Source organism: Barbatula barbatula (genome assembly GCF_947034865.1).
Source record: "Barbatula barbatula genome assembly, chromosome: 1".
NCBI classification, from domain to species: Eukaryota; Metazoa; Chordata; class Actinopteri; order Cypriniformes; family Nemacheilidae; genus Barbatula; species Barbatula barbatula.
Window position 1 is genome coordinate 17725592 of NC_136766.1, and position 12961 is coordinate 17738552.

General features: G+C 36.2%; 1 protein-coding gene across 2 annotated transcripts in view; it reads left to right on the plus strand.

Annotated features, from left to right (window-relative positions):
* slc12a4 (solute carrier family 12 member 4) overlaps window positions 1–12961 on the plus strand; it is a 25493-nt gene continuing 12532 nt past the window's right edge. Inside the window, exons 1-13 of one of the 2 annotated variants that reach the window (XM_079454261.1) lie at window positions 1–262; window positions 7799–7896; window positions 8077–8208; window positions 8527–8673; window positions 10215–10269; window positions 10489–10619; window positions 10788–11017; window positions 11214–11428; window positions 11589–11753; window positions 11889–11987; window positions 12099–12156; window positions 12256–12430; window positions 12816–12934. In XM_079454261.1, coding sequence (XP_079310387.1) covers window positions 124–262; window positions 7799–7896; window positions 8077–8208; window positions 8527–8673; window positions 10215–10269; window positions 10489–10619; window positions 10788–11017; window positions 11214–11428; window positions 11589–11753; window positions 11889–11987; window positions 12099–12156; window positions 12256–12430; window positions 12816–12934 — 1763 coding nt within the window. In that variant the 5' untranslated portion in view covers window positions 1–123. Of the gene's footprint in view, window positions 263–6764; window positions 6892–7798; window positions 7897–8076; window positions 8209–8526; window positions 8674–10214; window positions 10270–10488; window positions 10620–10787; window positions 11018–11213; window positions 11429–11588; window positions 11754–11888; window positions 11988–12098; window positions 12157–12255; window positions 12431–12815; window positions 12935–12961 lie in introns of those variants that run through there. The other variant, XM_079454262.1, reaches the window with a different exon arrangement.

Genomic DNA, 12961 nt, shown 5'->3' on the forward strand with positions numbered 1-12961 from the left:
GAGTGAAGACTAGAGGAATGTGTTAGAGATTTCAGGGAGAGTTCAGCTGGGAACGTGCTATCTGCCAACAGAAGAGAAAGAGTATACAAAAAGGCAAAATACTCAAACTAAACAAATGAAAACATGCCTCATTTCACTGTGGTACCAGTGCAGGATAACTCACCGTCCAACTATGACAGTCTGGAGGGAATAAACTGGGTTGATTACAGAGACACAGGACAGGGAGGATACCCGGGACATGGAGACACAGTCAGTTCAGATGGTAAGTGATTTTATTTGTCACTTTTTGAAAACTCTTCTGCTGGGTTTGACTACGTTAGCTGAATTTGAAAGTTTGATAGATTAAACCCTGGTATTCCTGACAAAACCAGACATCGTCGAACTATCAGCAATATGGTAACCATGACAATTATTCAATCAACGTCACAGCATCCAATGACTACTTCCCGTTTTGGGGAAGTTCTGAGAAGGCTTGGTCACATTAGCAAAGTTGTATATTTGTAAAACTGTAGTTTATTTGAAGTAAGGGGAGGGATTTAAGGGTAACTAAAGCCAGGATTCTTGGCATAGTGCTGACATGCCAGACGCCACTGTGGTGACAATGGAAAACAATCAAAGGCCAAAGCAGACGCGGGACTGGGGGTGTTCTGCAATAATGAGACAGGCCTCAAGTATTCATAGACACAAAAGCTGGAGCTCTCTCTTTGTGCCAAGACTGTCCTTCACCCAGCAGCCAAAGGCTTGACTAGCATTTCTTTCCTCCATCTTGTTCCTTTCTGTCCCTTAGAAATATAGCTAGGGAGCCAGGAAGAAATGAATAAGATGAAGATGTGGGAAGCTCTTAAGGGATGATTAGAAATATAAGCATTTGTTAATGTAGCTGTGAGTGGCATATGGAGAGACCATAACATAGCTGTCCTGTTCATTGTGTGTTTTGGAGACTTTGAGATGTGATATATGGGTGAAGCTTTAAAGGGATACTTCACCCTAAAATGAAAATTCTGTTATCATTTACTCGCCTTCGAGTTGTTCCAAATCTGTATACATTTCTTTGTTCTTATGAACACAGAGAAAGATATTTGGAATAGTACCCCCCATTGACTACCATAGTATGAAAAAATAAAATGGTAGTTAAAATGTCCTACATTCTTCAATGTGCCTTATTTTGTTTTCAACGGAACAAAAAAGGTATAACGCAATTTTTCCTACTGTGGGAGTCAATGGGGGGGGAGCAAAATCTGTCTGGTTATAAGCATTATAAGCATCTTTCTCTGTGTTCATCAGAACTAAAGACATTTATACAGATTCGGAATAACTCAAAGGTGAGTAAATGATGACAGAATTTTCATTTTTGGGTTAAAAATATTAACAGAATAAACACTCTGGTTCTACTGTATATGAGAGTTTATGTTTCTAAATGCAAGACTGACTGTCAGTTGTCGGGTCAGGCCATGTTCTTGCCAAGATGCTCCTACAATATTATTTTATTTTGAATGAATTAGAAATATGTGGTTACATAAGTTAAACTTGCTTGGCTTGTTTAAAGTTACAATTAACCTAGTAATAATTAACATAATAAATCAGATATCACAGAGAAATCCAAAATCTATATATTTTTGCATTCATCACATTACAATATACCTACAAACTGGCAGCAAACATTGGAAGAGTACGAGAGACAGAGACCCGAAAATACATTTTACCCTTTGATAGGAAAACGCAAATATGCAACTGTATATATAAACATAAATTGACCTTCACCCCAAAGCATTTCCCATGCAAACTATTCCTTAGTGTTAAACAGATGGGCTGCCGCTGAAATGCTAAGAAATACAATGACATAATCCTATTTTAAGTTTATTATGTATCAATGTGTCCATGTGGCTGTAGCTCTCTGTATGTGTTGCATTGGCTCGATTTTCTAGAAGACTGAAGACTGGTTCGGTGTGGCGGTTGCACTGGTGGGTAGTTTAACATTAGGAGGGGCTGAGCAGATGGAGGGTGTTCACACTGCTAACTTTGTTTTCTAGCATGTTAGCTCTTTACTGTGTGGTGCAGTACTGCACACAGCTATCATTGTGCTAAAAAAAGGCCTTTAATGGTAAAACTACCAGACTGCGTCAAACTCTTCCAGCACGTGACCTACCTTCAACAAGAAGTGGTGGTACACTTTCGTTGTAAATAAAATTAGCATTGCTCTCCAACCTATGTTTTGGAGGTTAACTAGCAACATATGACAAAACATTTTCTACAGGAGATTAGAATAGTTTTATATTGTTTTATGAGTAGGCAAATGTGTTGTGTTCTACTTTAACTGCTTCCCAATGACCAAGAAGGTAGTAAAATCTGACACAGAAAAAAACACTGTGCTACTTTGACTTTGAGAGCCCTTTGCACCAAGAACGTCTGGTCAAGTCCTCATGTACAGCAGATCCTCCTCCAGTGAGGCAGCTTGTATTAGTTTTTGTTGACAGATCTCTACCTGCCTAACTTATGTTGACCTATCTCTTATTAATCTCATACAAAATATTCTGGTTGGCTCAAATCAAGATCAGGAACAGAGTTAATAAATGGGCATAAAGGTGGTCATTGATCCTTTCTGTAGCTGATTAAAGAGACTATCGAAAGCTCAAAAGCAGAATGTTGGCACATCAAGAAGGGCAAAAATGCCTGGTACCAGAAATAAACAAGAAGATTGTAATTCTTTTTGGAGTAAGTTAAAGTATCAAGGTTTCTAAAACAAATATAGGCCTTCTTGTTTACATAATTCTTTAGAATATTATTAATTTGAATATACATATTATAATTATTGTTGTTATGATGTGCTATTATCAGTACAGTACAAAGCTTATTCTCCCTCTGGATCTACATCAAAGTCTGCATACGTTCAGCTCTCCCAGCAGGGTAGAATTCCACATACTTATTCAACTGTACTTTTCTAATGAACAAAAGATTTTACCAGTGATGGGCAATTGTGTAAACTATCCCTGTCACATGTAAAGTAAATACAGAAAAGATCATGCAAAATGCTTGGTTGTCATAATGACACTGTTGCATACTTAACTAGCAAATATTGTTGAGTTGAATTTACAACGTTCCAAACATAAATTGACGTTAAAAAACAAATGACATGGCTAAAATGAAATGTCAGTCTCTAGCTGGTTAGCATTGCTGTGGTTTATCTGCATGAAATTGATGTGTCTTAGTGAAAACAGGGACATCATTCTCCAGGATAGGTTACAATGTAGGTCTGTTAACTACACTTTATCAGAAAAGGAGTCAAAGGAATAGTTCACCCAAAAAGGAAACTCAAGTTGCTCCAAATCTGTAAAATCTGATGAACACAGAGAAAGATATTTGGAAGAATGCTTGTCACCCAACAGTGTTTGGCCACCATTGACCATAGTCGGAAAATTAATTTGTAGTTTTTTTTGTTCTGTTGAACACAAAATAATATAGTATAATACAGTGAATATTTTGAAGAATGCAAATAGTTTTTCTGTGTTCATCAGAACATGGTAATCACTACCAAAAACGGTTTGGTTACAAGCATTCTACCAAATATCTTTCTCTGTGTTTATTAGCTACAGATTTGGAACAACTCAAGGGGGAAAAAATAATTACAGATTTGTAATTTTTGGGTGAATTTTATTTCTTCCTTTTAACACTTAATTTTAAACATCACAAGCAGTGACACACACTGACATGCATATGTTATTTGGAATGTACCCGCACCCGATATTATTGTGACGATCATGTCAATTAATCAGGTATGCCACCACAACACAATACATTGCCAAAGGAAATCTTGAGCTTGATCGGTCTAAACAGCATGACTTCCCTCATAATGAAGACTTTAAATTTCCAATAAATGGGATGTTTGGCCAACTTAACACATAAGCTCCTTAGGTAGTACTTTGTCTGTGGTTAATCAACTTTAGCATTTTCCAACACAAAACGTTTTTAGATGTTATGAATGTTCTTGTTTAAAAATAGCAAATTCATATGCATGCAAATAACAAACACATATATGAATATGAATGAACATGCAAGGCACCAGACCGTGCACATTATATCCACTGCTTAGTTCAATTGAAACCATCCTATGTGTGTAGGAACATATTTACTGTGTTCCACTTCGGAGGTAATGTCAGCTAATTTACTACATGCACTAAAGTTGGTTTACCTTTGGGCTGTCATCTCATCAATCTGCAGATGTTTAAACTAAACTACAGCTGGCTACCAAATGTGCTTTCATCTTCCTTCTATGGTACTTTTATTTTTTAATACTATGAAAGTTTAGTGACAATTTTAAACCCTTATAGTGTGGATAAAATGCATTCTTACTTTACAGAATATGTTTTTAAAAAGAATTTAAATAGCACATCAATATACTGTAAACTCCAAGCAATAGACAACCGGTTGTTTTCCACGTGAAGGGACAGTTCTCCCAAAAATTTAATTCTGTAATAATTTGCTCACCCAAGCAAATATATATATTCATACAGCAGCTGTGAGGCTGGCACTCTAGCTTTGATCTGCACAAGTTTTAGGACAGTCTTATTAACATGTTCAGACTTTTCAACATAAAGCTTTAGCTTCCCCTTCCTGTAGGCACAAAACAAGAAACTTTCCTGTATATGGGGGCTGTCAAGTAATTGCTTCGGACATGGTTTAGATGTAAAGAGTAAAAACAATCAAGTAAACATATCAGATCTTTGAACAAAGCTACTTTTAAACATTCCCTGCTCAAAATGCAAATGTTTGAACTTGAAACCTAAAAAAATGGCAACTACACAACAGTTTCTTTTCACATGACATCACGCATCTTCCGTTCTGCCATGAAGAAGTTTTTGCTAACTTCCAGCAGCGCTACTTCTCTGTTGAAGTTGTCAAATTGTCTCTATATTTGTTTATTAGTGAAGGTGGGGTTGTATTTTTCTCACAACACGTTCGAAATTTGACAATGGCTTCAAATTCTTAATTTAGCAGTTACTGTTTGGTAAGAAGGTAAGCATTTGGGTCTTTTTTGCGTTAGCTAAGGTGCTAGGATAATGGTGGTATTAGAATTTTTTGCTGAATTGCAAATCTCTAATGAAGATTTACCACATATTTACCACGGTTTTGATAAGAGTAACCATAGTTTTACCCATGGTATTTGTGTAAAACTTTGGGTACATGGCATAACAAACACATTGAAATAGGCGCAACGAATGAGCACAAGACAATAGACATGAGGGTATTAAATAGGTATTAAATAATTTACTTTAATGTATTTGGGCAGGTGTGGGTAATGAGACACAGGTGGAAAGCAATACAAGGAATGAGAGGGGCGGGGCCAATGACAAAACTGGAGAGAACACATCTTATGTCCTGATCGATGTTTCTCTCCACACAAAACACCTGGGTCTGTCATTCATCTATGATTTAGCTAAAGACAAATAGTAGGCCTATTTTTTGTTTTTGATTTACTAACGAACAAAAATTACTTGCTTAACTATATTTATTTTCATAGCCAAATTATTTACGATTTATTATAGATGTGTATCATCATTACACAGCTTTTACGCCATTGTTTCTTGATCCCGTTAATTTTACTATGTCCCCTTTCCGGAATCACTTTTCGGATCAATCCGGGATGCGTTTGGGTTCACACACATGGCACTCTGTCATTTTTTGGGGCAATTTTCTGGGATCAGCGGGCTGTGTGAATAACAAAACTATAAATACCTTTTGTAAGTGATAGAAAGGCAATATTCTCGATCTATTCTAGACTACAGACTCTAGTTCTAGAATCTGGTTTGTAAGATACAACTTATACATTGTAAATTTAACGTCCTTTCTTCATTACAGACACACAAAGTCTTAACAACTGCGAGAATCTTTAAGGCTGAAGAGAATATCAACGTCCAACAGAGGCTGGATCATTGCTATCATAACATCTACATGGTTGTAAAACTTCATGCAGAATTTTATAACAAATATATAATGTCAATTGTTCAGACTATAGTTGTTGTTGTTGTTGAACAAGCCTGCATTTTCCTGAGAAATCTTTTGTGCAATGGCTAACCGGAGCTAGTAGGCATATACTATGTCGTTGTGAAAATGGCCTATTATTAAGACTACTGTAAGGCTACAGAGGGCAGCATTTAGCCAGCTTCATAGTTCTTGGGACCTTATGCAACAAATACACAGTATAGCCTACGGTCCAAAATTTGAGGGCACTCATATAAATGCTTCTATTTGTCTTTTATTGTAAACATTTTTAGTATTTGGAAATTTGTGATATTTGGATTGTTTTAGTTACTGTTATGGACCCTGCACGTTTTGTGTTGTGTGATGTGTTGGTGATGTTCCTCATTTTTAAACCACTATGGATGGCATTGTCTGCTAAATAATTAAAACTAATTGTTTTTTATTCAAAACATGAAAATGACGTGTCACTTGGTGTGTGATTCTGCTGAGAGTCCCACCAAATTATATTGACTCTGTGTGAATGTCTGTATTTGACTTTGGGAAACAGGGTTTTGTAATGGAACAGTGCCTGAAGCTCTCTGTGTGTTTATCATTTATAGCGGCGTATAAATATTTCTGCTTGTCCAGTATTTGTAGTAGAGTATGAATTATGTTCATGGGCATTTTACTAGTTGTAGTTTATGCACTATACACAAGATGTATTAGTGTGGATACACATTAGAGAGAGAGAGAGAGAGAGAGAGAGAGAGAGAGAGAGAGAGAGATATTGAACCCTCTCCCTCTCGCTCTGGCCTGGATAGAGACTTTGTACACAGCTTAGGCTGCTGCCTTGCTTACATATACTGTACAACATGCTGGTCCACAGCAATACTAATGCAAACTCGACCAATAATGGCATGAAAACCCTGGAATCAGGTGAGTGCAACCAATAGCATACAAACAAAGATCTCATCACAGCCTTGAGACAAGATTCTATCCTCTTTTATAAAATGACATGATTTATTTGTGAGAGCGATTATACTTTGGACATTGAAGCAATGGAACAACAGCTTGCCGAACTAATTGTCAGATATTTTCGGAATTTCCTTAAGGTGAAATGCCTTAACTAATAAAGAGAATAATGTCTGTGCTATCATTTGTCCCATCCTCAGTGCTGCCTAGAATGCATTGCCAGGAAATAGCTGACTTGCCATCTAAACAGCAAATAATAAATTATACACTTTCACTGAATGAGGCTAATACCAACTAAAACCAAAAACATTTATAAGGACACTAGTGTGTTCAATAAACATTTTTGATTACAATTATTGTAATAAAACAAACTATTTAGCAGGGTTTTCAAAATATTGCTTTGGTTATGTTGTACTGACATTTGTTAATTTGAGTCATATGTGTTTTGGTTCAGAGGGTCTGGATTAAAAAAGAAGAGTTATTGAAAGAAATAGTGTGTGAGAGAGTCAGAGAAGCAGAAATATGAAACTCCATATAATACTTAAGGCTCAAACTAGAAAAGAGATTTTAGCATACTTGAGATATTCTTTAGAAATTGCTCTCTGTATATTATCATACATTTACTTCATGATTACAACCAAATCCTTACATGATTAAGACCTTAACTATACACTATTTGTTAAGCTTGATTTCTGGCCACTGTTTACAAAAACATGTTGCTTTGGATAGTGTGTCTAAGTGTAATTTTGAATATGTATTATTTATAGTATACAGTATTTATATTATTTCTATATACTTTATATTTCTATATCTCTGTTTTTGACATGGGTATATGTATTCAATTAAATGTGTAAATTATTTTGCCCTCCAGGTCATGGAGCTCATAAAGAAGACAGTCCCTTTCTCAGCAGTTCAGACTCAGCATCTAAACGAAATGACTACTATGACAAAAACCTGGCCTTATTTGAGGTTTGCCTTTTTGCAATTAGTTATTGTTTATTGTCGTACTGTAAATGTAAAATATAATATTATTCCAAAACCTTCATCAATTACTTTAATGTAATAAAACTGATTTTCCAAACTTCCCAGAACTGAGAGGCCTAATTCAAATTAAAAAAGGTGTTGTATGTCCTGAAATGCCTTTCTTAGGAAGAGTTGGACATCCGGCCAAAGGTCTCTTCTCTCCTTAGCCGACTGGTCAGTTACACAAACGTTACTCAGGGTGTCAAAGAGCACGAGGAGGCAGAGAATGCAGATGCATCAAGAAGAAAACTCCCTCAAGTAAGAAATGTCATACCTTTTTGATGATTACGTCATATTATATCCATGCATTTTTATCCATCTATCCATTTCATGAACCCACGTACCCTCTGCAGTGGGGAGAACTGTATTTTACTTCATTCCAAAAGATTTGGCTGTTTATTATTACAACATTTGATAAGTTTACTTTTTGTATATACTGATAATCTTGATGAAATGTTATGCACTTACATCTAGTGAATGCTGGTTTAGTCCATAGTGCCCCAATCATCAGTCTTTTATCAATTTGTACAAATGTTTTTACGATAAATGACATTTTTTTTTACTATTTTTCCCTAGTCTCCAAATATGGGCACGCTGATGGGAGTGTACCTGCCATGTCTGCAAAACATCTTTGGCGTGATTCTCTTTCTGCGCCTCACCTGGATAGTGGGAACAGCAGGTGTCGCCCAATCCCTTCTCATAGTTCTCATGTGCTGCTCATGTGTGAGTTGTTGTTGCTGATGCCTCCACATAAACAAACCACCTTACGTTGATCATGGCCAATTTGCCATATTTTGTAGTTTTGCAGACATCCCACCCTTCCCAGAACTTCCGGGAAACACTCGCATAATCCTAGCGGCTCCCTGACGGCCACAGATTAAATAAAGTATTCTGGAAATCATAATTTTCTATCGGGGCCTAGCACAGAATCTCGGGCCTGTGGAAAGGCAACCTCAACACTATTTTCAAGTAAATTGTTATATTTATTTATAATACAGCCCTTAATCTAATTTCTGTATGAATTGTGATATACTTAAATATGAAAAGCTCACCTCAGTATCCCCTTAAACATGAATTGATAGTTTAACTATATTTAATTTGTGGTAATTAATTGTGTTTCATTAATAGAGACGGTGTGCCGTGTATCCAAAAAAGTACACATTTAACTATTGAACAGTGGTACTGCATAAATAGTAGTAATAATACCACTTCATGACTGTAATTGAGAATGCCAATTAATATTTCTTTAAAAGTTTAATGCCAAATCGATTTTGTCAAGAATTTATTTTAAATAATATATATTTAAAATAAAAAGGCCTAAATACAATAATGCATCTTTTTTATACTTACATATTTATTGGCCTTTCTAACTTAAGCGTGTTACTATTTTAATTGAATGTTTATATATTATTAAAATTAGGGATTAAATGAATATTTCAGAAGAACTGCCTCAACTTCGTACATATCCAAGAGCGTGATTGGTTTCTCCTTCTGCTAAACGACCTCTTCATTTTGGGGGGCCTGATAAACAATCGCTCTCGCTTTTTATCGTCATTCAGCCCTATGACAGAATTTCCAAAAAAGACAAAATGCTACATAGGATTGATTACATTATAATAAAATTATTATGCTTATGTCATACAATGACAGGTGGGCTCAATCCACATCGATTTTTCGACTGTCTGTGGTGGGTTAGATTATTGTAAAATATGAGGTGAGTTTGTGAGGTGAGTGTTGGGGGCACCGTAATGTTACTGTTACCTCCCGAAAATGAGTTTTTGCAGGTTGGGATGTCTAGCTTTGTTTTTTAAACTAGAATTAAGATGTGAGAATAATGTTAGACTGATCAGACACTTCACAGAAATTATTCAGAATGATCATATCATTATAAAACAAAGGCTGACCTGTTTAACTTAGACATATTTAGTTGACAGCCTACATTTTCAAATGCTTGTAATAAATGAGTCCTCTGAGATTACATAAACTAAATAGAATACATTTGTACTGTCCCATGTACTATCTAATGTATTTGATCTACACTGCAAAAACGTATGAGCTTAAATGAAATGAAGTTACAGGTATTAATGAAATAAGACATTGCTGGATTTGTCACAGATATATTGATTGAATAGATGTCTTTCTTTAGTGTAGCATTACACATTTCAGATACAGACACAGACTTTTCTTTCTCTCTCCCCCTTCTGGATATTATTATCAATATAATTTATGTTATGGTCAAATGTCAAATGGACTTTTTTTAACAGACAATGTTAACTGCAATATCGATGAGTGCCATAGCCACCAATGGTGTAGTCCCAGGTAATTAGATATTTTATTATCATACTTCTTTGCATAATTCTCTATGACAACAGCATAATACTATTACTTTGACTGATATGACTTAAGGCCTATTTTTAAGGCCAACTCATGTGTTGCAGAAATATATTTTTTATTTGATGATGATCAGGTTGATTCATGGCTATTATTTAGTAATCTTTTTGCCATTGATTATTTATTGTTTTTATTTCTTATTGGCAGCTGGTGGAGCGTATTTCATGATATCTCGCTCTCTGGGCCCTGAGTTTGGTGGTGCAGTTGGGCTTTGTTTTTATTTGGGCACAACCTTTGCGGCTGCCATGTACATACTGGGAGCAATTGAAATATTTCTGGTCAGTCATTTGTCATTATGACAGCAATCTGTTATTTATCTTCACACATTCATGCATTCATACAGATAATATTTCTATGTATTAAAGCAACTATAGTGATCATAAAACTATGGGTCCTTTCAAAAACCAGCGCTGACAATAATCATTAATTCACTTTTTCATCCACAGAAATATCTGATTCCTCAAGCCGCCATATTCCATCCCCCAGGGGGCAGTGCAATGCTGAATAATATGCGGGTTTATGGCACAATTTGTTTGAGCCTCATGGCTGTGGTTGTTTTTGTGGGGGTCAAGTATGTCAACAAGTTTGCTTCTCTCTTCCTGGCCTGTGTCATAATCTCCATTGTTTCCATCTATGCCGGAGCTGTAAAATCTATCTTCCACCCTCCTGACTTTTCGTAAGCCTTTTTTAATCATATATCGTCCGAAAGACCAATATCTAAATTGAATGTTTAGAGAGAGATATTGTATTACATAAAGCTATAAATTCAAAGCGAATGAGCTGAGATGAACTTGAGATGCAGAATAGTTATGGGTATACATTCGACACAGATCGGTACATCACTAAGATACATTTTCATTCTCTATGTCTAGGGTCTGCATGCTAGGAAACCGGACTTTGGTTCGGCATCAATTTGATGTTTGTGCCAAGACAGTGGTTGTTGGTAATGACACTGTTCCAACCAACCTGTGGAAGAACTTCTGCAACTCTGAAAACTCCAGCACAGTTCACTGTGATGAATACTTTCTGCAGAACAATGTTACAGAGATACAAGGCATTCCTGGGTTATCCAGTGGCATCATCAAAGGTAGAAGCACACAGTTGTCTGGTGGAAAACATGTAAAATACGACATGTCATTAAAAAGTTGATGCAAAATTCCTAGTTAATTCCTAATATGATATGATATACAGTTGTGGTTGTTATATCCAAGCTCCTGTCTGAGTGTGAGTACTTTTGTGTATTGTAGAGAACATGTGGGGGGATTACATGGAGAAAGGACAGATTCTAGAGAAAGCAAGTCTTTCCTCTGTTGATGTCCATGGCTCCTTGGAGAGTGTTGGCTTCTATGTGACTGCTGACATTGCCACTTCCTTTACACTTCTAGTGGGAATATTTTTTCCTTCTGCAACAGGTAAAACCTGTCTGTCCACTATGGACCCGAAAACACATTTATGTGCCCAGGCTTGTGCTACTGTATACAATTTATAAATGAGTTTATTAGAGGAATTTGGATTCAATTCTATGTCTCTGTGTTTTGGGGTGCTAGGTATTATGGCTGGATCAAACAGATCTGGAGATCTTCGAGATGCCCAGAAATCTATACCTATAGGGACAATTCTGGCCATTACAACCACCTCTCTTGTCTGTATCCTGTATTGGTATGGTTTCAGTTGTTTTTAAATCAGTTATTAAAAAAGTTATTCTTTATTCAGTACCATGTCCATAAAAAATATCCTTGACTAATTTACTGTAAAAGATTTTAGCTCTGTGGTTTTGTTTGGGGCCTGCATTGAGGGTGTGGTGCTCAGAGATAAGTATGTCATCTTAAGTTCAGTACATATACACTTTATTTTAATTTTTGTATTAAAAACAAACATATGATGAGTCTTGTTTGTTCTTGTGGTATCTTTTAGATTTGGAGAAGCAGTCAGTAAAAACATGGTAGTTGGTACACTGTCTTGGCCCTCTCCATGGGTCATTGTGATTGGCTCCTTCTTCTCCACAGTAGGTGCAGGACTTCAGTCCCTGACAGGAGCCCCCCGCCTTCTGCAGGCCATTGCTAAGGATAACATCATTCCTTTCCTTAGAGTAAGAGTCCTACAGATCTGCAATCACGAAATAACTAAATTACATTACTAATTTTTTAAACCTGTTTTCATTTGATTATTTACACACACAAATGAAATAGGAGCATTTTTGTTATTAAGCTAGTATGTAATATAACGTTACTTTTTACACCATACGCCATTGACTGACCTAGTTAAATAGAATTTGAATGAGATGAAAATGTATTCTGAGTTCCTGGTTAATGTTTTCTGAAATGTTAAACCACACAAGCTGTATGGGTCACAAGCTGTAAATATAGGAATTTGCATGGCCATATGTAAAATGTTTTTCCTAAAATGTAAATATGTGATGTTCAAAGCTGACTGCTTCCTGTCTAATGTGTATAGGTGTGTGTTTGCAAACACAGGTTTTTGGACATGGTAAAGCTAACGGAGAGCCAACGTGGGCCCTGTTACTGACAGGACTCATAGCAGAACTCGGCATCCTCATTGCTTCACTCGATATGGTTGCTCCTATTCTCTCCATGTGAGCATTGTTAACACACAACAGAAA